The 25,295-nt window shown below is 37.7% G+C and overlaps 1 protein-coding gene across 1 annotated transcript in view; it reads left to right on the plus strand.

Moving 5' to 3' along the window:
• Positions 1-25,295, plus strand: part of LOC145999145 (uncharacterized) — a 155,721-nt gene that overhangs the window by 33,744 nt on the left and 96,682 nt on the right. Inside the window, exon 3 of the mRNA XM_083136077.1 lies at positions 3,541-4,169. Coding sequence (XP_082992203.1) covers positions 3,541-4,169 — 629 coding nt within the window. The remainder of the gene's footprint in view (positions 1-3,540; positions 4,170-25,295) is intronic.

Consider the following 25,295-nt stretch of genomic DNA (forward strand, 5'->3'; position numbering starts at 1 on the left):
TGCATAATGAGTACTAACTTCTGTTATAAGAGTTGTTCAAAGTGGTGGCCAGCTGCATTCACGTATTCCCATCATCTTTCGAAGAAATTCTGATTGACATGCAAAAGATCCTCTTCCATAATTCTTGTAAGTTTTGTTTCTCTTAATCTCAGAACTAGTTCCCTGTTTCTCTACCTGTAGCTGCAATGCCAGGTAATTTCTGTGAAAAGTACCCACAAATGTCTCAACAATTTTGCCTGCAATACGAGCTTCAGACAGCTTGTGCACTCTCCTGGTGCCTAAACAATCAAATTTTGCATGTCAATGCGATAGCATTTTGTTTCACAGAATAGTCAAGAATAACAACACTGAAACTGTGCTGCCAACTTGCATGTAGTGTTAAATTCGTAATGACATCCATAAGGGTAACGCTTATCCAGTCGATTTTTAAATATATTTTTTATCACTTCTGATTATTGTCTGAGGCCACCCTTCTCAGTATATTTCTAATGAACCTTTCTGAGTGTCGGGACCTTGAATCAGCTGTCAGTTAGTTCCTTAGTTTTGCTCGCAGGGCTGTAGAAACACTGCCTGGGTAAATTTCACATAACGCGCAGTCATTCAGTTTGGTATTCCAACATGTTGTTTTTCCTCATTTTTATCAATTGTGTGATTCAATTCAAATGTTCAAAGTTAATGAAGTTATATTAATCAATGAAGCATGCATCCTGCTGGGTTAACAATGGGAAGAAAGCAACTGCAAATATTTAATCAAAATTTCATCAAAAGATGCTGGGAATATGTGAATGCAGTTGGCCATTACTTTGAACAACTCTTATAACACAGGTTAGTACTCGTTATACAATATTAATACAATTGCCTGCGTGCTAAAAATAAGTGGGAAGTCACGGGTAGAAAGTACCGGCATCCGCTCTGGTCAGCATCATGCTCTGGTCACCCCTCCGCTAGGCTTCCTCCAGAATGCCATTGATTGGAGGGGAAAAATTCCCACCTGGAATCACATCCCAGGAATTGTAACGTAGTATGTGGGCAATTACAAATAGCAAGTGGAAGGTGACCCAGAGCGAAGGAATCGTAATTGATACACCTCTAACCTACCCGTCACTAAGTCATATACAGTCTTTGGAACACTTGATACATTGTTCGTATCGCCCCAGTCTCTTAAGAGAACCAACGATCCTGCAAATACATGTGATCCATTCAAAAGCCTATTTTCAAGGACAACAATATTATGATTATATAACATTTAACACACGTTCTCCAAAAATTGCGTTGTAGTAAACGTGCAATACTGCAAACCACCCACAAGAATCACCCGTACATTTAAATAGACACTAAAATATACAATTAAGAAGGCTGTACATAACATACGTTAAAGAAAAATGGTTTTATATCAGTCTGTTGTGTACATACGACTGTAAGGAGTATTTCACACAGGGTTAACAAAAGGCACAAGTCAAAAGTTTAATTGTTAATCTTATTTTTATTCCGAATAGTCTGCTCAATGAAGTGTAACTATCAGCTAACAGCAATACATTCATAAGCAAACATCATTTTAACGTCTAGCATTATTAAGATGGTATTTCCATTTAAATCATAATTTACAACACAAATTTCAAGATCTTATTTCAATCAACAATTATTACAATAACTATCAGGTCCAAAAATCAACAAAGCGTTGCAATCTGTCACAAGACATCCAACGAATTTAAAGCTTAGTATTTAATTATAATTCACAGTCATACAACTAGCTTAATAATGAGTTATCTGATGCTCTTTACGACCTTTACAAGATTGTGATTATTCTCTTTGATTTATGTGAAAATTAAGAATTCATTCACTCCATAATTTACTTGAGAAAAAAGTCACAGCATTAACTGATACTCGTAACGGATTATTCACTATCCAAAACTCATGCAATGCTTTACTGAATTACGCATTGTGATAAAAAATCGGCATGTTCAAAAATCTAATTTAGAATTCCTTGAGCACGATCTCACGTTTGGGAATTACAAAACATATTTAGTCGTTCACCCTCAATTCAATACAGTTCGGAGCAATTTAGAATGCATTCACGGTACCTACCTCAATTAGGTTTCGACGAACTCACTTCACCACACATTTGACGTGGTCCTTTTTTTCTAAACCTCGCATTCCCGATCACAGCTGCAAACTTTCTTGTATAACCTTCCTTCCCTGGAATATGCGCCTGCATCTAATAGGATAGCTTCATGGGTTGCTCGTCTATTCGGAGTAACCTCTTCCCTTATGGTTACATTTCTTGACTTGAATAATTGGCCATCTACTTTTCGTAACCTCTTCATTTATGGTTACATTTTCTTGACTCGAAGAATCTGTCGTCTGCTTTCAGTAACCTCTTCCCATACGGTTACGTTTTCTTGACTCGAAGACTACGTCATCCACTGGCTTCACTCCAATTCGAGGATGTCCAATTTGGCTGATAAAACACAGTCAAACGTTCATCACAATTACTGTGTATCCAATTCAACGAACGGTCAAAAACTGGCACAATGTTCGAAATTGCTTCATTATTGGTGATGACATCAAAATACGGTCTAGCAGTAACAAAAGTTCAAATGCACCAAACACTGTCTATTCGTTTTACTAATAAAGATTAATATCTATTGCCGAAAAGATACCAAACTTGTGTCGTCGTATTTTCCCTCAAAATAGTAATAAATGCAATCTTCGACAAAACACTTATTCACAAGACATTTATTGATTCACCAACTCCTGCACAATGCTTCCTTGCAGAGATATGTAGTAGAGTTCCATTTCTTTCGTAATATCACACAAAAGCCAAAATGCATTTAACGACCAATATTCCCCCCCAAGTGTGACTCCATGCTGCCGCTGCGAACGTACTGTGCTCGTGCAGAATCGAAAGATAGCAGCCTGGGCCAGGTGCGACCGTAAGGACCTCTATCGGAGCTTTCTAAAACTGTGTCAACAAATGACTGACGCATACTGCATACGAGTCGTAAGAGTCGAATGAAGGTGTGAAGCATTTTGGGAGACAATTTAATATTTTAAATCTCTCTTTTTAGAATGCCAGACAAAAGTACACTTCTGTATCCACCATATTTATGCTTATAATTGAGTTTCACAATTTATGTTGAGAATGGATTTCTATGGTACGCTGTGCTGCATCACAGTGTACTTTGACAGTTGGAATGTCTACAACAGATTGTGCGTCCATTGTGTAGAAATCCACAAATATTACTGAGAAGTCATGATATTAACTCAAACCCTTCATACCCTGCAAATGTTACCCAATAAGCAGTAAAGACAAAATATTACGTCATGCCCACTGGGGCATTTTGGAGGGTAAACATGTGTATTCTTCATACATCACTAAGGGGTTAAGAGAAAGATGCTTGGCAACTTCGAAACAGCCCAGCTTTGTTGTTGGCATCTAAACCACACAATTAGGGTATTGGTTTCTGTAGGAAGAGGGAAGGGTTATTTTAGGAAGACAAATAGTACCAAAATATTACGTACCTTATAATTGTATTTCAGGAGCACCCTGCATCTGGTAGTGGAGAAACTATGACTGATCCAGTGTCTGATATAGGTTGCCATCCTCTGGAATCGTTCATAAAGTTTAAGACTGAAGGAGCTGAACCGTTAGTTTGTGATAAAAAATCTGTGGAAAATGTGTGGCCTCTGGATCCAACTGACATCAAAATTGAAACCGAATCATTCGAGGTGCCTCCTGTTGACAGCAATTTATCCAGTCAGTGCATGGAAGAAACTCCAGTTGGTAAAGTGGAAAGTGACAGCAATTTATCCAGTCAGTATGTGGAAGAAACTTTTGTTGTTAAAGTTGAAAGTGACAGCAATTTATCCAGTCAGTATGTGGAAGAAACTTTAGTTGGTAAAGTTGAAAGTGCTTTAGTTGATAAAGTTGAAAGTGAGAGTGATGAAGATTTGATGCATTTTGAAGGTGCAAGTGAAGAAGTTCCTATCGAACGAAATGTTTCTGCAAGTGAAGGATTTTATCCGTATGATTGTGAACAATTTGTAGAAAAAGTGCCAGCTGAGGATAGTGACAATAGTGCATTACTTTTAAGTAATCGTGAAGATAGGGAGAATAGTGTAGAGAATCCTGATGAGGTGGAAGGAGATGTGGCAGATCCTGCAGAAAGGTAGGTGAAGAAAATTTTAGTACAATGATTGAAAATGAACATGGCAGTACTGAGGTTCAAAACTGAACTTTTTACCTGAGAGTTACAATGCATACAATTTACTCTACATTGCCACCAATACAGCAAAGTTATTTGGTCATTCCATACAGGATCATCTAAAGGTGTCCATCCCACAATCTCAGATTTGATGGAATTTGATATGTTTAGAGAAATGAGAAATGTGAAACTTGATGGGTAAAATTCTATATCAATGAAGGGCAATGTGTTGTACATTATTTTAATGGAGAACATCTTTAGATTCTGAATATGCAATACATTTCTTTCTAAACTTCAAAATTTGTCTGTAAAAAAATTCTCTCATCAAGTACTGTTCCACCATATGTTTCCTGATGAGAAATCTTTTTCCATTAAAGATGTCCCTGCTTACAATTCCATTCCCAGGAACTTTTAACCAGGGTTGTTAAAGGATCAGGAACCCATAAATTCTAATGGGTTCTATTGGGTTCCACTGCAGGACCAGAACCTTTTTTCTCGCACAATTTAAATTCGGTCCAAGTTGCATATTCTTACGTTGAAAAAAAGACCCTGGACTGTATTTTAATTGTTCCTGAAAAAAGGTTCCGGGACCGTATTTAAATTGATGTGGGAAAAAAGGTTCCTGGACCGAATTGAAATTCATTCTGGAAAAAAATGTCCCTGGACCGAATTTGAATTCGCCCAGAAAAAAGGTTCCTGGACTGTATTTAAATTGATTCAGTTAAGGGTTCCGGGACCGAATTGAAATTATGTAAATATGAAAAGGTTATACACTGTCTGGAACTCTTGTATGTTTGCTGATTTTCTCTCCCAGTCCAGGATTCAATTTATTTACAATTACAGACCAAGCTTGACCGATTAAAAGTTGCCTTCTAAAAATGTCTGCGAGTACGTTTTACATTGGAATGTCCCACTGCGGTTGTAGAAAACGTAGTGCAGGGAATAAATCAAAATGCTGTTGTTCTCTCTTGGGCCAGGTTAAAAAAAACTCCCTTGTTGAAGAGTTACTGTACATAACGCAATGGACTATATGGCGTCATGAGTTCAAACAAACCCGTCACGTGTTGCTCCGGCATCTGATCCAGGAACCGCAGCCAATAGGAGCCGTAGATGAGGTAACGTGAGGCTGCTTTGTTCCCAGCAGATATTACTGAGGGAATGGCAGTGCTGTTACAACCAAGCCTGGAACACGCGTGAGAGAATGGGGCTATATGGAGAGTGGTAAAATGACTGCAACGTTTGTGTTTCGCCCATTTCTACCTTGTACCTTAGATTCTTGAGACAGCCAGCACCTGGATTAGTCTTTCATGCTCACAAGTGGATAGCTGTTTATCGTCAGGTCCGTATTCGATCCAAATTGTGTATTGTTTCATTTCAATACAGAACTTGGACCCTATTTAAACTGATTCGGAAAAAAGGTTCCTGGACCATATTTAAATTAATCGGGTAAAAAGGTTCCTGGACTGAAATTAAATACTTTACAGATAAAAAGGTTCTTTACGGTCCGGAACCCATTTACACTTGCTGATTTTCTCTCCTGGACCGGAATTGAATTTATTTAAAACAACCCTGCTTTTAACTTTTAAGTTCGTTACAACAATGTGCTTATGTTATTTGTTCCTGTGGTAATATAATTTTTACTCTTCTCCAATTCCATATTCTCAATAATATTACAATTTAATAGTTGCCACTGTTAGTCTGTTATTTTTTATTTATCTCATTGTAGTTAGTGGCCAGCTCTTATGTAATATTTTATTTTCTCTCTTATGACATCTTATCAATTTACAGTAGAGAATATGTACTTGCTAAAACTAATAGTAATAATAAAAATTATAGTAAAAGACACATGACTTTCCAACACTGTGACATATAGCATTGTCAGTTCTTCTTAGGACTATAATAAAATAGATTATTAAAGCTTTTTTACTTACCATAATTTATTTCCAATGCTTCTTCAGATGTGTACCAGTCAAAAAACTTATGAAACTTAAGAGAAAGTAAATAAATCAACAATTAGGTGAATAAGTTAATAAAAAGTCAAGAAATTATATGTGCGGTCAAGAATTTTTGCTCTCACAATGACTAATTGATTGATTTAGTTTAATGTATTTCACTTTTGTGCCCTTTTTGACTAATTGCAAAGATGAAGACGAATAGGGGTAAAATAAGGTGGGTGAAGGTGCAACTACAAATACATAGGGACAGTGGTGGCGATTGGATTCCAAAACTGGGGGCAAGGTGTCAAAACTGAAAGGGGGGAGGGGTTAAAGACAGTTTACTTTCCGTTGATAGATAAGGTTCAGCATAGTGCGGGGCGAATGTAGCAAAAAGTGGGGGTAAGGGGGGTCAAATGCCCCCCCCCCCCACCGCCACTGCATAGGGACATAGGCTGTAAGTCCAGATGCCAGAGTCTCGCTAGTCTGCCAAATGCAGTCCAGGATGCATTAACAGATAAAGCAAGTCTAATTAATTCTGTTATTAAATACAGCTTCAGTTTTCATCTTAACTGTCCTTTTGGTAGGGATTTTTCATTAAATAAATATTTATTTTCTTAATTGGTAATTTCCAACTTTATAAGTAGGAGTCAAATAAATAAAGGTTAAGAAATACGAAGAAAAAACATCAAGAGAAAGTCTGGAATTTTGGATTTGTTATTTTGGTCGACTCCCTGTCGTTACATACATTCATACATAAGTCCAGAAAGTTTTGTTACATGCCCATTACACTTCAACATGCACGCCATTGATGGAACTGCAAAGGTCGAAATGATATTCTACCTGAGCCCATTCATTCTCTAGAATTTGTGGTGTCAAATTGTTGATTGCCTCACATATTCTTTCACGGATGTCTGGCAAATCTTGAACCTTTGTAACATACACCTGGTCTTTAACCAAAACTCACAAGAAATAGTCGATCACAGTAAAATCGGGTGACGTGGTGACCACATAATGTACCTTGATCCTCTCGCAATCCATCCAGCATTGAAATGGTCATCTAAGAATTATCGAACTTCCTTGGCAAAATGGCGTGAGGGCTGCTTGCATTTACAGTGCGCTCTGAAATTTGTCCTCCGTGACATCACACTACACACTATATTTGCGAGAATTCGGCAATTTAAAAAATTCTATAGCTCCTGCACATGTACAACTTGTCAACATGTTGCCTCTAAAACTCTCTCAGTTAGGCCTACTCTTCACAGTGATATTAACTTTCAGTCATTCGAACAAATTGTTTCAATGTTACGATTTTTTCTTTTACTACTATGTACAAAAAGTACCTGGAATTTGTGCATAAAACACAAAATACATGGTTAATAATCAACATTTATTTTGTCGCCTTCAAAATAGGCCCTATCAGATGCAACACACACATCCCAACGCTTAACCCAGTCTTCAACACACTTTTCAAATGCAGAAGACAGTATCACCCTGAGTTCCTTCTGCGAATTTCCTTTAATGGATATAATTGGTTCAAAACACCTTCCCCAAAGTGGTAACTTAAATTGTGGAAAGAGAAAAAAATCACACTGAGCCATATCTGGAGAATATGGGCCTTGAGCGAGGACATGTGTTGATTTTTTGGCCAAAAACTCACGAACAAGAGTCGACGTGTGCGACAACGTATTATTGTGGTGCAAAATCCAAGAATTGTTTTTCCATAACTCTGGTCTTTTCCAATGAACATTCTCATGCAGATGCCTCATAACAGTCACATAGAACTCTTTATTCACAGTTTGTCCTGCTGGAAGAAATTCTGAGTGCACAACACCACGATAATCAAAGAAAACAATGAGCATGACCTTAATTATTGAGCGACTTTGGTGTGGTTTTTTGGGCTTTGGTTCATTTTTGAAGTGCCATTCAGAAGATTGTTGACCTGTTTGCATGTCATACTCATACACCCATGTCTCATCACCAGTTATGTGTTTCATGAAGGTTGCGTCACTAGAGGCTCGCGAAATCATATCTTCAGCAATGTCCCTGCGATGTGCTTTTTGCAGGAAATTCAGTTCCTTTGGAACAAGTCGGGCGTTTCATGCCTAACACATCAGTCAAAATGTTGTGAACGGACATGTGTGATATGCTAAGCTCACGAGCCACCTCTCTCTCACTCCGGTTTTCAAGCACCACTGTCCTAATTTTTCCGACGTTTTCGTCAGTCGTCGACCAGAACGGGGCAAATCAGCAACAACTTCTCTGCCTTCTTTGAAAGACTTGTAAAGTCAAACCCAGATATTTCTGCAGCGATCGGGAGAACCAGTGTTGCTAATCTGCTCGATAGACAAATCGCTACAGTGCACCAAGACACAGCTGTTTGTAGAACAATGAAATTAGAGAACTCAGCTCTAACGTTGAGTTTTAAACGCCATGCATTAAAACCAGGGCTGGGATTTATATGTCCTAACAAGTGGCTTTATATGTACATACATATGGACTAAAACCGCTAAATGTGGACTAATCGTTGCATAAAATTACCCAAAATGATGTAAAGAAGACTTCTTCATAGTGATTTCAAATAAAATTGTACAATTTATTATTTTTTCAATGCATTAATGAACCTGGTGCATTTTAATTGTTCACTCCCAAATAGCCCGTCCACACTGGTACTGGAACTGCAATGACATGTGATGCACGACTGACAGTACCACTGGTTTGAGAACTAATAACACTGTTCTACACACGTTTTGTTACAGAAATGAGAGTGCCCAATCTTTACTAATATGAGGATGCTGAATACGGAAGTGTTTAAAGCGGAGGAAAGAGACTAATGTTAAGAGAATTATCATAAAGCATCAACAGCATTAAGTTACTGTAATTTGCATCTGTCTTTCACGGCATCTCTCATCTATGTTTTCATGCTTATATTTCAAAATTTGAATTTCATTAATTCTTCCCAAGTGCCCCCCTGGCCTCCTTTTGTGGGCACTCTTAATATATTTATTAAGTTATGCCCACATTGATTATGATTAATTGTTATGTAACAACGCATTGCTTATGGGTAACATAAATTATGCCATAACTCAAATTAAGAGCCAATCTTAGAAAATGAAATTCGCGTTCAGGAGGTCCATTTCAGTAAGAGAGAACTACTTTCCTTTCTGTAACAGAAAATAGTGAAAATTTGTAGAACAGTGCAACTTGGGAACGTGTTAAACAGCTACAATTGGACCACAAACACTGCTCCTGAAGCAGTATTATTGCCTCTCTGTGCCGACTGTCGGCTGCCTTTGTTGTACATTTACAAACGAAGCTGGCTTCCGCAACAAGAATAAGAAGTAGGTACATATATTGCCACCAGACGATAAGCCGCATGGCTTTTTCTTTTGTTATGAACTTGTCATTGTCACCCATCAAAACATGCCAATTTTAACACACAAAAAAAAATGCATCGCATTAAGCAGCAAAGATAACAGATTCCATCATACAATTCCTAAAAGAACATGTGCCGGTGCCGGAGCCGAGGGTTGAAATACTCATGCATCCACATAATTTATTTCTTTTGATCAATTCTAAAGTGATGAAATATGAACAATAATACTGGAGGCATTATGGAAGTTAACGTTCAGTAACCAAACACATGCATTTTCACTTACCGACATGCAATACACGCACACAATGTCAAACCAGTCAAATACTTAAAATAAAAATATGCTGGTTACACTTTACAATCCAACAAAAGTCACCGTCATTTTGCCTTTCTCCCGTAACAGAAATAGTGCTTCATATTTACATTTGGCAACACTAGTCACTATCTAGCCAATGAACATGCACGGCATAAAAGAAGCAACCACTATGCCATGCTATATTGCCACATTACCGTCCCTGCCGAATGGTGTGAACAGCGAGCAGGAGGGCTTTTCAATGATGTTTGCGCGAGTGTGTCCAGGAATGGAATGACAATATGGCAACAACGGCGAAGGTTGGCGAGCAGTGTAGAACATGTGATGCTAAGAGAGAGGGAGACGAAACGAAAATTGGTATCTGTGCAACGGCAGAGATAGCTGCGTTTGGCTTTACCATGCATACGCTTGTGTTTTCGACAGGCACGAATCACCAAAGATCTTTTGTAGCATTTTCAACGATTCAGCACAGGACAGTCTGTTGGCAACATAAAATTTCAAACAAAATCTTTGCTCGATATTTGTCTCCATTCTGCAAATCGCAGGACACTTGTCAAGACAACTAACGTAAACAGCTGCTGTGCACAAACTGATGGATAGATTACTCTACCCCTCTGCGTGGTCATTCAGTACAGTGCTGCCATCCTGCGGACAAAATTAATTCTCTATACCTCCAATGTGGGACTTTTACCAGCACAAATTCTGGGTACTTATTTTACTGAAGGTATTATAGTCCTAATTGGAACACATTGTTTCTGACAACACTACCTCACTGCAGCATGGTGAATTTCCTTAGTGTTGAAAGATTATTTAACTAGTGATGAAACTTTTCGCTCAAGAAGATAAATGTTTTCCTCCCAAGGAGATAATATATATTTAGGAGGAGGAATTGAATATAAAGTGGTCTACAGTCATACCAAGACTAAGCAGTACCAGAAAGCAGGCATCTTACAAGCAGAGGCTGAAAGGCTGAGAACTTTATGTGGTAGTTGAGAAAAAGGACAAAGAAGCCCATCTTGCAATAAGAGATGCATTGAATGAAGGAGCAAAGGAGCAAAGGGGTAACTTAGAAAGGTATACAGTTACTAGAAACACCAAGGAAGAATTTCATCCAAATCTGACATGGTAAGGTGGACACCCTAGGATGATTTTTTATGGAATGACCCACTAAAATTGCACCATTCATGGAGATTAAAAATCCACACATTGGCCTCTTAACTTTTTATATTACTTTTTATAAACTTGGACCAAATGCCATCAGGGTTGGCCATTTTGCCTGTTTTTTTTTTTTAAAAAAAACCTGGGTGGGGAGAAACTACCGTATTTACTCATGTATAGTGAGCACTTTTTTCCAAAATTTTTGCTCCCAAAAACTGTGGTGCGTATTATGCACGGAATAATTCAGACAGCCATCATGAAACCATACAGGGTCATTCCATGATTTTTGGACACTTGCATTGATTTTTCATGTTTACGGAACCCTATCATGTTATATATCGTTGTAAAGCTTAAATCATGCAGTTTCTGAATAAGGAAACTGTATTCCATTCAAGATAATGACACCAATGTTCAATGCGGTTGAAATAAGTTCATCACAAAATGAAGGAACGTTCTCATTTCTGTGGTGCTTTGGATGAAAGAAAGCATAAGGAAAACTAAAACAATAATTAAAATGTATTACTGGCCAAATAGTAATATATATATGGAGTGTGTAAATTCCTTAATGGAAGAAATCTTGTGCTGGTAACTGCTAGTCTAAAGGTCCTGAATGTGCCTCACATAAATGTTACATTAGTCACGGAAAAAGTATATATTTTGAAGTTATTTTAGAAAAAGTAAAGAAGGAATGAGCAAAACCATGTATAAAAGTTTGAAGGCCATTTCACATGATATCTCACTTTGTAATGTAATGTTCTGCGACACCAAGAAAAGCAGTGCAACTCTGGCGGAATTCGAGCATGCACCTTCCGTCACATGGGATGCATATCAGCTGTATTTGTTGAGTGAGAAATAATAGAAAATAACCTCTTGAGCACTGCAAACCCATAATGTAATTTTGATCTCACTTTCTACTATTAGAGAATAAATAAGGTGGTTAAAGAGTGAAAGCTTTGGGATGCTAAACATGGGGGCATGAGAAGGGGGAGGTGGCGTGGGTTGGAGACTCATTGTTTACACAAGAAGATATTCTCCTCTTGGTCCACATAGCAACAGGTGACTCATTGAACAGGTATGATGTTATTCACTTTTGATCAGCATAGCAACAGCTTTACAACCCACAACTAAGGAAACCATTTCTTGAAACTGGATTGTACTGCGCATTATATATGAGATATAATTTTTTGTAACTTTTACCCATCAAAAACTAGGGTGCGCATTATACACGCGTAAATACGGTATTCACATTTCTCTCAACATAGTTAAACAATTGATAATCAAGCTCTCATCATTCAAATGATTGAACTAAATCAACTAGCTAAAATATGTGACAAATAATTTCATGCATATACAATACAGTTGCAGTCTATCAAGTTTTCTAGCTGCAGAAACAATTTTTATCTAAATGATTCTAAACTTACAACAGTTATCATGATCACTAAATAGATGACTTCCCCATCTCCTACCCATGCCCACTATGATGTGCAACCATGGTTCCTCACAAGTAAGTGACTGATAACCAAAGTGCTATCACAATATTTAAAATTTATAAGCTCTGTTCGACCATATTCTGGAAATATCTACTTATTTTTACTGTGAACAATCCATTGTTAGCATGATTATAGAAAGAATGTCTGATAAAGTTCATTTCGACTTGTACTACATTAATTATTTGGAGTTGTACAGGCTCTACAAGTTTTCTCAAACTGTTGACAATCATTGGTCCTCACAAGTATTAAAGCAATAACTGGCATTTTCTGAAAAGTAAACCTCTTTTTTACTTTTTCAGTGGGTTTTTCAGATAAAGTCCAAATGGGGAAATATGGGCTAGGTCCATCCAGGTCAATTCTGAGTGAGTGCCACTGCAAATTTACTACAAGAACATGAAGTAAAATTTGTGGTTATTTGCATCCCTCCCCTCTTTACAAAAATTATGACAATTGCCAAAATATCGTCTGACAATTGCCCCATATTGATTTTCTTTTTGATTGACCTGCATGGATTTTGCATTACATCTCCCCCCCCCCCTTTCCCTTCAGTGGCTTTCTTGTTCAAAGTCTGCAAATTTTGATAATGCTTAGCAAGAATTACTGATAAGCTTTTGTGTATTATATTTTCATTACAAACAAACCAGAAAGACAAAATTTTGTGAAATGTTACAAGCTAAGAGCTTTCTGGAATATGAAATCTGACCTAAATTATTACTGTCGTGTTCATTTTCAGTCTGACATTTGAACGTTCTTATGTTGATTTTTTTCTCATGTTTGATGTGTTCGCTTGAAAAGATGAAGAGGATTTCCAGCATGTGAGGTGTGGCCACAGTGCAGGTTTATCTAGGGTAGTATGAGGCAAGTCCTGAAGCAATCAGTGGTACTGATCTATCCATCAAACAGTGTAGAAGCAGCCAATCGTGACCATTTACCAGCAGATCGTTTATTTTTAACAATTTATTACAGGATGCAAAGTACACAGATGTCATTTATTTTTGCCTGAAATATGCAAATGTCAGAGCTTTAATGTCTATCAACTTTTGGGTATGTAAGAAGAGTAGACTGAAATGGTGTAGTTGCAAGGTGATACTTTTATTCCCACATTTGATAGCTACAGTATTTGAGTATCTTTAAATATTTAAATCTCCAAGCCTGTCTCAATATCAGCAGCAGCTGGTAAGAGCAGTATCAGTATCCATTCAAGGGGATGTTCATTCAACCATATTGCATATGGTTTGTGTGTAGGGTTTATACAAAGAATGCAATTGATTTGGTTTTGTCATATATTCTATATATTTTTCTAAAGTAAGTCAAGTCAGTAGTGGCATGCATATTTTGTTTTTGACTGAAACACGAAATGTGAAATAACATACTGTTATGTTCATTTTTTAATTTTTGAGAGGTGTCAGGTGCATTTTTCTACAATTTTTTGTCAAAAAATGACATGCAAAATGAACTGCAAAATTCACTCTTAAACACAAAATTTGGAGTTTATATATCGATGCAACACTTTCTGAAGTCTGAGTTATCCTGCTAGTTATGCAAATCTCAGAACATTCAGTAATTCTGCTGTAAATATATGATAAGCAAAATTGGACTCCTTTACGCAGGAATGAACTTAGTACTATGATAAATACATACATGTATTATCAAAAGGGAAATCTTCATTTTGTGTAATAAATGTAGTTTTTATAATCAAAGTTAGGGTTATATTCTCCATTTTAACACCAAAATGTCATTTTACATACTGCTTTGGATCCCAAAATGTACCCAGTTTTTGTACCAAAATCTTGATCTTTTATTCACCATAAATATGTTCCTCTACAAATCAGTATTATGCTGTATAACAGTTTCAGTTCTAAATTCATTGATCCCTAATCTCAACCTCATTACAATGCTTGTCAAAGAAAAGGAGTTTTCTTGAAAATTTTGAGAGGATCAGGTTCTTCCCGATTGACACTTGCTCTAGGTTGACACTTAGGTTACTTTACTGCCTACCTTTTAGTCTCCAAAGTACCCACTACCCACCTGTTCTATGGCCTTAGGCTCACCATCTTCAAGAATTGTAAAAGGGTGCATGCTCCCTGGTGGGCTGTCTATCAGGGTGTTTGATAAACTTACTTCATTGAATTTAAGGTAGGTCATGTGGTGAGAGGGACAAATTGATTTCCTTCTTAGTTGACAATTTAATGACATTGTCACTTTTGTTTGTGAAGATGTATCTGTAATGCTGTGCTAACTGTAGCAATGAAATTGGGTAAGTAGGTATACAAGCATGGGATTTAAACTCATAGTGTTCGACATTCAAGCACTGCATGGGACGTGGAAATATACTTCCATCATTTTTACTTTTTATCAGGTAGGTTACATATTATATTTCTTTGCAGGTTTGCAATTTTGATTTTATGTTCCTTGTATGGATTTTTGCACATGATTTTACAGCCACATACAGAGGCTGTTCCACATATATGTGACCAAATTGTACTTGCCAACTAGTTACGAAAATCCATGTTGCCAGGTGCGGCAATGCTCGATGTGTCTCCCCTGGTTCAGAACTATGGCCCGGCAATGTAGTTTCCATTGCAGAAGGCTCCGTTAGAGAACTACAAGGGGGATCTTGTTCCATTCCTCTTGCACAGTTTTCTAGAGTCCATTCATAGTTGCCACACGTCTCTCGCCCAAAGCTCTTTTAAGCAGTCCAAATCCACAAAAGTCCATTGGACTTGCGTCTGGAGACTTCACAGGTGTATCGTTGAAAGGTATGGCCTGTATTCCAGTAGCCTCCTTCATATCCTGGTAGAATGCGAGGGACGATCTTGAGGTGTGTGATGATGCTTTGTCTTGATGGATCGGTGGGCATTGGTAAGGTGATGACCGCTACCCTTGAACACCTTTCAAGATTTAGTTGTGGGCACAAGGTGCGTTTAACAGTTCCCAAAGACACATTTAGACAATTCACCATCTGTCTTTAGGTTGGGGGATTCCCTTGTATGGCCATTCTGCGAAGTTTCGCCTGCATACTGGTGGTGGCTTGTGTGCACGACCGTGTTCTCGTCCCCTTTGTTGGAGAACCGAACGCTGGGGCCATGGAATCCTTATACTTGCCAATCACATTCTTGATTAAAGTCAAACTAACGTCACAACCCTTGCTATTACACTGCTTCCTGATCATTGACACACTGAACTTTGAGTCGTAAAGGGCTACAACATAACCGTCCCAAAAGCGACTCAGTTTTGGCGACATTTTCGGCCAAGCGAGAAAACACAAACACTTGTAAAAGTTATACAATGTACTCCCAAAAGTGGCTCAGTTTAGGTGGGATTTTCGGCCCAGCGAGAAAACACAACCACTCTCCCACAGCTCACACACTACACTGACAAATGTGCCCAGTCAAGGTTCTGCGCACGAGGGAAGGAATTGTGTTTGGTCAAACAGATGTGGCACACCCTTCTGTGTATGTATTGCATGAAATACATATTATGAAAAATACACCCTGATTAAAGATTCATATGCTGACGAGTATGTACTAAAAGTTATTAACACGAACATTTTTTCACAGTGCTGTAGTGTTACAAACCTACTGATCTTTTATATTATTAATGCTGATATCTAGTAACTGCTATTGTCTGTATGACATTTTCACTTTTTGGATTTCAGTAATAAATTACATTTATGGTGCATTGTTGATTTGTTGACTTCTCGTTTTAGAAGTTCATTGAGTTGTTTTGCTACTTTTTGCTCCTAGAAATTGCGTTTCATGCATATTGTTTTTTTTTTTTTTTTTTTTTTTTTTTTTTTTTTTTTTTTTTTTTTTAAATCTGTGCGTTTACTCACTAAATATATTCTTTTACAGTAAAGAAAAAGGGTATATAAAACTTACGTGAGTGAGTATAATGGTTGCAGACAACGTTTCGCGAAGCTACGCTCCGCTTCCTCAGGTCTCTTTTCAGTACATAAGTACTTCGTCACATATGTAAAAAATCCAGGATTAGGTAAAAGAAGGTGTTTGGATATGGAATTTAAAATTACATGAAGATAAAAATGCCATGGGGCTAAAAGATAATTTTAAAAGAACGGTGTGCCCATATTATCATACAGAGTGAATGACTACTGTTGCGTACGATTGCTACATCCCCTCCAATGAGAACTCCACAGATTCTGACGCAGCGCGAGTCACTTCTGGCATGACATGGAATTTAACAGACTCTTCACTATTTTTTCCCCACTGTTTAAACAAGTGAATCCAAGCCTCATTCAAGTTACCATCATCCCTATTTAGTTTTTTCCACCTATCAACACAAATATTAGCAGCATCGTGAACATTCATATCAGGTTGTTTGTGAACTCTTTTTCCAACTTCTCTTTTTCTAATCTTATGATTTAATTCTAAAACATGTTCAGAAAGCCCAGTCTTCGGAGATTGTTCCCTAATATCCTTGTCATGCTCGTCCCAACGAGTTCCCATGCTTCTTCCAGTTTGTCCAATATATGCTTTATTACAGGAGCAAGTTATCTTATACACGCCCTTCTCATCTCTGACTTCTTTTCACCCCCTTTCCATCCTTTTTGTATTCAGTAAAATATTCCTCTATATTTCGGGGAGCTCTCATTCCCCCCTTTTAACCTGAAGTCTTTTAGGATCTTATCAAATTTTTCGGACACCCCTTTTACATATGGGATGCCGACGTATTTGTATTCTATTTCCCCTACCTCGTTATTTTTACTTATCCCATTCTTTCGACCTTCTTTATCCAGTACTTGAAGAGCCCCCCCTCTTTGTTCTTCTCATTTCCTCTACTTTATAACCGTTTCTTAACCCCACCTTCATTATCCAATTTTCTTCTTTCTCTCTTTTCTCCCTACATTTACAAAGCCTCCCGGCCCGAATGTAGAAGTTCATGTATAAATTATTCTTAATTCTATTTGCGTGTTCAGAATCTTGGTGAATATATCTGTCCCCTGCTAACTTCTTGTGGTAAATCCCAGTCCAAAACCCGCCATGAACCCGTTCAATCCTCATGTCCAAATAGTTAATTACTCCTTCGTTTTCTATCTCACAAGTGAATTTTATTCTATCGTCTTGTTCTCCCATGATTTCGAAAATACGATGTAATATTTATTTTTTCCCGATAACCAAGATGTGATCAACATATCTACAAAAATATTTAATATCATTGTTAACCTCACTTAGTGAATCCTTCTCAATGTAATGGAGGAATATGCTGGAAACTATTCCCGAAACAGGGTTGCCCATAGCAAGTCCTTCGATCTGTCTACAAATTTTCCCATTGAAACAGAAATAATTATATCCTGATACTAAATGGAACCACGTAACGAACTCCCAGGCGGTCACAACATCAGTTCCCTTATCCATAACCCACCTCTGAAAACAATTCGCGGCTTTATCTCGGGGGACACTAGGATACAATTTAATGACATCAAAGCTACAAATTTCATCCTCCTCGTCTAGGTTTATCCCCTCCAATCCCTTCTTCACTTCCCAAGAATTCTCAACACTGAAATCGGTCTTCCACCGAACCTCCCTTAACCTCTCTACTACAGGGTGGCGACAGAGTTGGAAAACCTGGAAAACCGGGAAAAGTCAGGGATTTTGAGGTGTCAAAAAAAGTCAGGGAAATGTCAGGGAATTTCGTCTTCATTGACTTTTTTTATATTTATTTATTTAAATATATCGTTGTAGAACTCTGCACGGGAAAAGGAAATCTCGTTCGTAAGTTTCGGCCTCAACTTTTAGGCCCCTTTTATGCGCAACACAAACCAGTGATGGAAAGGGGGGGGGGGAGAGAGAGAGAGAGAGAGAGAGAAAAATTTCTCTCGTCTGGGCTTTTCGGCGGGAATTTTAAATTCGAACACTCTTTGGAAGAAAAATGTTGTAACTCGGGCACTATGGGAGCAATCTACTTCGGATAACTTTTGTTTTGCAGCTAAAACATCAACGCATGCAACCGTGTACAATTCAGAACGCCGGACCGAGGAAGGGGGCTTGGGGGCACGACCAAAGAATTTCAATGAAAAAACATAAATATCTGGAGTTTGCCCCTCTCCTCCCGCTATTTGGGAAGAAAGCGCAAATTTTAGTATTCCTTTCAAAGAATGGACATTTCTCAAGAGAATGAAACATGTTTCATGTTCTTGGGTGCCATACAAGTTGAATAATAAGCCAAAATGTGATTTTTTAAATTTTTTTTTACGAAAAATAGGTAATTTGCTTTTTTGGAGGAAAATTGTTATGGGAGCAATCTACTTCGGATAAGTTTTGTTTTGCAGCTAGAACATCATAGCATGCAACAGCGTACAATTCAGAACGCCGAACCGAGGAAGGTGGGTTTGGGGGCACGACCACCGAATTTCAATGAAAAAAACAACATAAAAATCTTAAGTTTGCCCCTTCTTCTCCCGCTATTTTGGGGAGAAGGCGCACAGCTTAGTATTCTCTTCAAAATGGACGTTTCCAAAGAGATTGAAATATGTTTCAAGTTCTTGGGTGCCATACAAGTTGAATAATGAGCCAAAATGTGAAACTCTGTTCGGAAATGTGGCATGGATATGTTGCAGAGAGGGGGGAGGTTGGTCATGAATATGAATTTCTCAGGCTTGCTCCAGACCTGTGTCAGAGTTTCCACCGAAACATAAGAGTATGAAGGTCCAAAAAGCACATTCATTTCGTAATCAGCACCATGATACCACATGGTATCATCGGGCAAGTACGACCTTACTCTGGTGATACCATATGGTATCATCGGGGGAGTAAAGGTTAAGCCTCTAAATATTACGTAGAAAATGCATTGAATTATCATTTTTTCTTGTCCGTATGGGAGTAGTAAGGGGACTTGTCAACAGATGGAGGAGATAAGAGCGGGTGGCGCCGTCCGATAGTTGTCGGACGTCGTAGTAAGGCATTTTGTTGGGCAAACTGAAGGAACATGGAAACAAATAGGTTCCATTGATACATACAATTTTTGTCGAATATGGCCACCCGACAAAGTATCTCACTACAACATGTGACAGAAATTGCATGTACTGCAACATCCAACAAAAATCGCATGCATAAACAAGAAGAGCTTTAGATTGCAAATATGCTGCTGGAATTTTATTACTCTTCTGGCTCACTTCACCTTATTTAATGTAGCAGTGCTACGAAAAAATTCTTTCATCATCCTGACGTATTGCTTGTTTCGCACATGTTAACATACGTTTACAATGACATTGCACTATTCTTAGATATCAAGAAGAATTCAATAAAATGGGATATATATATATATATATTGAATACTATCACGAAAAAGTGAAACATAAATCTGCATTGGTGAACGTTATATAAATTGGCAAGTGCATGCTCCCAACCTCAAATCTACTGCAATACTAGTATGTATTGCAATGAAATTAACGCCACTCTCTGTCCTGTCTGTTTAAACTCGCGAGAGATGGTCATTATATTTCACTGAGTAAGGTTGATGTCCAATATTATGAAATAAAATACTAATAATAAATACGTAAATATTTTAATATCATATTTACTGGAATCATTAAATCATAAAAGCAAATCACTTTCTTCAAGAATTTACTTGCCAGCCCTGCTAAATTTTCACTTTTCATCTACTAATTTATACGAGGGGTGGCCAGAAAGTAATTTCCAATTAGTAGGGACATTGATTTTTCGCAAACGCCAGAACCGTGAAAAATTGTAATTGCTGCGAAGTTATGTTTAGGAATGTGCAGGGATGTCTGGAGACATTTTTTGCCCGTTCGAAATATCGAAATAATGCGAATTTGGCATAAAATGTGAATTGTTGGCGATTTTAGCGATTTTTTTTTAAAGAAATGTCCTAAAACAACGAAAAATTCCATGAAATCCAACATTGTCTTTTCTAGGCCATATTTGTGTACATAGAACATGCAAGTTTTCCAACATTTTACTCAAGAGTAAACTATAGAGTTATACGTACATGGAATAATTCCGACAGCCACATTAAATCATGTATTTCCCACGATTTTTTCAACTTCTATCAAAACCATTTGCATCACAGAGCAAAGTGCCAGGGTTCTAACAGGAGATTGAGTGCGTATCTACCGTCACACGGGAGCCACATCTTCGTATTTGTCGAACGAGATATGTTTTGAATTACCAAGCTAAGTGCTCACCATCGGCATTTGTCAAACGAGTAATAATGGAGCTCAGTCGTTAGGGCGTCTGACTACTATGCGAGACACCCGGGGTCGTTCCCCTGCTGGGGAGAACCGGGATGTTTTCCACCTATTCAAACTGCTCCGGTGCCCACCCAGCATCATATGAAGCTGGTACTTTGAGGAAACTTTGAGGGATAAAGGTAGCCAGGAGCGTGGTGCTGATCACATCACTCCTACCTTCAGCCGTAATGAAGAAAGTGTGGGTCCCTAACTCCACACCCCTATACACCTTCATGGCAAAGTGCAGGGGAGCACTTTACTTTTACTTCCTCAAAAATCTGTTCCAACATATCTAACTGTCACGAAAATGAGTAGACCATGTGACCTACAATTTAAAATAATACTTTAGAAGCACAGTGGAGTATTACGTTTCGGTATATTTGGCAGAAAAATGTTCTAAAACAAAAACGCGAATTTTGGGAAGCGTAACACTAACAAGTCAAAAAAAGATAATGTCAATTTTTGGTGGCATAATATATCGGTATATGTCACTTGAGATTGATTGATTTTAATTTTTTGGGTGCATCGCGACTTATGGTCATTATGCACCCTTCAGTATATTCGGGGAAAATTCCATTATCTAGAATCCTCACGTTAAAATTAAAAAGGGGGTATGGAAAATAACTTTCCCGAAAATAACTTTCAAGATATCAAACTCTCACGAAGAGGCGTAAGCCATATGACTTACAATTTGAAACAGTAGTATAAGAACACCATGATGGTATAATTTCAGATATTTTCCAGAAAATGCGCTAAAATGAAAATGTGAATTTTGGGAAAAATAACAACGTGTAGTAAAAAATAAAAAATAAGAAAATACACTAATTTGAAAAAAAAATATCATGGTCCCTACCGATTAGGCATAAATCAAACAAGAATATCAGTAGTAATTTGTTCCATTAGTAACAGTGAGTCCTAACCTAATTTTCGGCATAATCACCACCGTTGTTCTGGCATTTGTCGTAGCATGGCATTAAATTTTTGTATGCCCATGGTATATGTGTCTGACAACAAAGACTGGAACTATCTCTACCACAGTGTAGCTGTCAAATCCTTGCTCTGCCAGAAACCTCTTCATCTAAACAAAGATATGAAAGTCGGTACATTCAAGGCCAGGGATGTACAGGGAGTGGTCCAAGATCTCTCACCTGAAGTGATGCAAAGGGCCCGTGTGTACTCAGCTGTATGGGGTTGTGCACATTCGATTGGCCTTCCGTGAATTGTCTGCACCATCGTCTGACCATACTATCACTCACGACGTCTGGTCTGCACATCTCACACAATTGCTGGTGGCTCTGTGCCAAATTCTAAGCTTGCAATGTAGGCTACATCGCAGTCGGTGGGAGACTGTATGAGAGCTGCAATCTTTAACCTAGAACTGTCCTAAAACGACTGCATTGCAACTGTACCAGATTACAGCTACATGCCACTTCTTCCTGCCTGCATGTGTTTGTGTCACTCTCCGACCACTAGTGCTGTGTATAGGCACCATTGGAGCTTTTTTCAGGACGTCCCTCGTATATATGAACTTTCAGAAGCTTTTATTATTAGAGTGTTCCTGTTTTAATGTGTGGTTAGCTAAATCAGTTACCTATACAATGCAATTCTATAAATTCCTTACGTTAAATTTCTAATTTCTAATACATACATACCCTTTTCGTCAGCATTAATGGTATAACTGCATGTTGTCAGTTTCACAGTACTTCACTTGGATATACTGTACTGAAGTAGAAATCCCATTGATAATGTAAGGAAATATGTCTCTTTATTTTGTTCGATTCAATTGTTTCACTTATATGCAAGAGTTAAGTTGTTTTGATTTACAGAGAAGAGATAAGTAGCTTCTTGCATTGAAAAATAAGTCCGCACTCATGGTTCTTGCAAGCAGAGGGTTCCAAACCTCAGTGGAAATATCAACATATAATACCGAGAATGTATAAGGAGACTGATAAATTACAAATTGTATTTCTCAATCATTCACTCTTCACTCTTCTCATTTAGTCGTAACTTTAAAAATAATGAAGTATTTTATTTTAAACTTACTGCGTATGACAAAATTCTGTAATCCTTCCCTAGCTCGTGAATTGTAATAATTTTCCAAATTCACTATTTTGCAGTTTGAATTCAAATCATAGAGAATAGAGAAAATAAGTCAATTTCGTAGAAGATAATATTGGTACTTAACAAAACCATACGTGGATCTGTATGAGTTTATTATTTCTATTTGCAAAAACGTCGATTTAGTTTAGTTTGTAATTGTCAGGGAAAAATGTAAATTTTGTCCTGGAAAACCTGGAAAAGTCAGGGAATTTCATTTCTGCTTGTTTGTAGCCACCCTGTACTAATGTTTTCGCCAGTTTATACCCGGGGTGAGAATACATGGGTATAATCGGTCTCATCGGGATCCCTTCCTTATGAGTTTTCGGGATACCGAAAGCGATAGGAAGTTCACCCCTCTTACAGTTTTCAATAAGATTCTTCTTTTCTGATCTCGAAAGTGTCAAACTAGTTTCTATTCCCTTTCTAACTACATTTTTTATTTTACTTATTGGGTTTCGTTCAATTACTTCAAAATCATCATTGGTGAAACAACTTTTCAATTTCTCCCTATAAGTATTCTTCTCCATTATTACCAATTTATTTTCCTTATCGGATCTAAAAGGAATAAATCGTGTTTGTCGACCCACACTCTCACTCGTTTAAGTTTTTCACCTAGAATTCGATGCCCTTCCTCCCTATGGCTTCTCATTCCCCCCCTACCCCTTTCCTTTCTAAACTCTTTCCTAATCCTTTCCTCAATGAAGTCGTGCATTTTATGCCTAACTTCATTTTGCTCGTCCTTATCTGACAAAATGCCTATGGCGCGTTCGGTGGCTATAACAAATTTTTCCTTCTTTATTTTACTCCGACCTATAGCAAATTTATGTCCCTTATCAGTGATTTCGAAGAGTTCACGAGGCAGCTCGTATTGTGTCAGATTCAAAACATTATAGGTCTTATTCTCATTCATCCCTTCTCTCGAGCTATTTATTCCCTTATTCCCTGTTCTACCCCTCTTCTCACAATTCCTAACTAACCTATTAAACTTATTCATAACGGTTATTCGGCTTTGCATCTTCACTGCTTCTACATATTTACTGTGCCTTTCCTCAACCCTGTTCCATGTCAAGCCGTCAAGTTCCCCGCTAAGTTGAAAATATAATTCTAAACATTCCTTATTTAACCTTTCAGATTCGGCGTATGCCTCACGAATTCATTTCCCCAACATCTTAAACTGAATATCGCGTTTTTGTTCAGTTCCCCTTTGACTTAACCGTCGGTATCCCCATTTTAAGAATTGTGGTACTATGTCAAATTTCTTACATCTTTTAAGAAACCACACCCTGTTGATAACATGTACCAATTTAATCCTGGATTTCTGAAAAAGCCGCACTTTTCTCCCCGTATCGGAAGTAATGTACATTTTGGAAATCTGTGTGTTTACTTAAAAGGGGGAATGAGAGCTCCCCGAAATATAGAGGAATATTTTACTGAATACAAAAAGGATGGAAAGGGGCGAAAAGAAGTCAGAGATGAGAAGAGCGTGTATAAGATAACTTGCTCCTGTAATAAAGCATATATTGGACAAACTGGAAGAAGCATGGGAACTCGTTGGGACGAGCATGACAAGGATATTAGGGAACAATCTCCGAAGACTGGGCTTTCTGAACATGTTTTAGAATTAAATCATAAGATTAGAAAAAGAGAAGTTGGAAAAAGAGTTCATAAACAACCTGATATGAACGTTCACGAGGCTGCTAATATTTGTGTTGATAGGGGGAGAAAACTAAATAGGGATGATGGTAACTTGAATGAGGCCTGGATTCACTTGTTTAAACAGTGGGGAAAAAATAGTGAAGAGTCTGTTAAATTCCATGTCACGCCGGAAGTGACTTGCGCTGCGTCGGAATCTGTGGAGTTCTCATTGGAGGGGATGTAGCATTCGTATGCTACAGTAGTCATTCACTCTGTATGGTAATATGGGCACACTGTTCTTTTAAAATTATCTTTTAGCCCCATGGCATTTTTATCTTCATGTAATTTTAAATTCCATATCCAAACACCTTCTTTTACCTAATCCTTGAATTTTTACATATGTGACGAAGTACTTATGTGCTGAAAAGAGACCTGAGGAAGCGGAGTGTAGCTTCGCGAAACGTTGTCTGCAACCATTATACTCACTCACGTAAGTTTTTTATACCCTTTTTCTTTACTGTAAAAGAATATTTTTTTACCTTTATATCATATTCTACCTCTATTGAAATCGCAAGTGTGTTAATGTTGAAAGTACAAGGGTATATTGTATCTAAATGTATCACCAAAGAGTAACAATATTGTAATGTAATATTTCCATGTCTGACTAGTTCTTTTGGCTGCAATATGTACCACCAAATTGTAAATTGTGTTATGTTGGTGTTGTTACAAATGAAAAGGAAAAATAGGGTGTGTGTGTGTACGTGTGTAGCTCAATCATATTGTGGTGTGATTCTTTATTGTGATTATTATTAAAAGTCGAGAAATGCATGCATCTAATTTTTGGTACAGTTGTAATGACATGTCAGAAGTGTGTAACA

This window comes from Lepisma saccharinum, chromosome 15, assembly GCF_977018435.1.
Source record: "Lepisma saccharinum chromosome 15, izLepSacc3.1, whole genome shotgun sequence".
NCBI classification, from domain to species: domain Eukaryota; kingdom Metazoa; phylum Arthropoda; class Insecta; order Zygentoma; family Lepismatidae; genus Lepisma; species Lepisma saccharinum.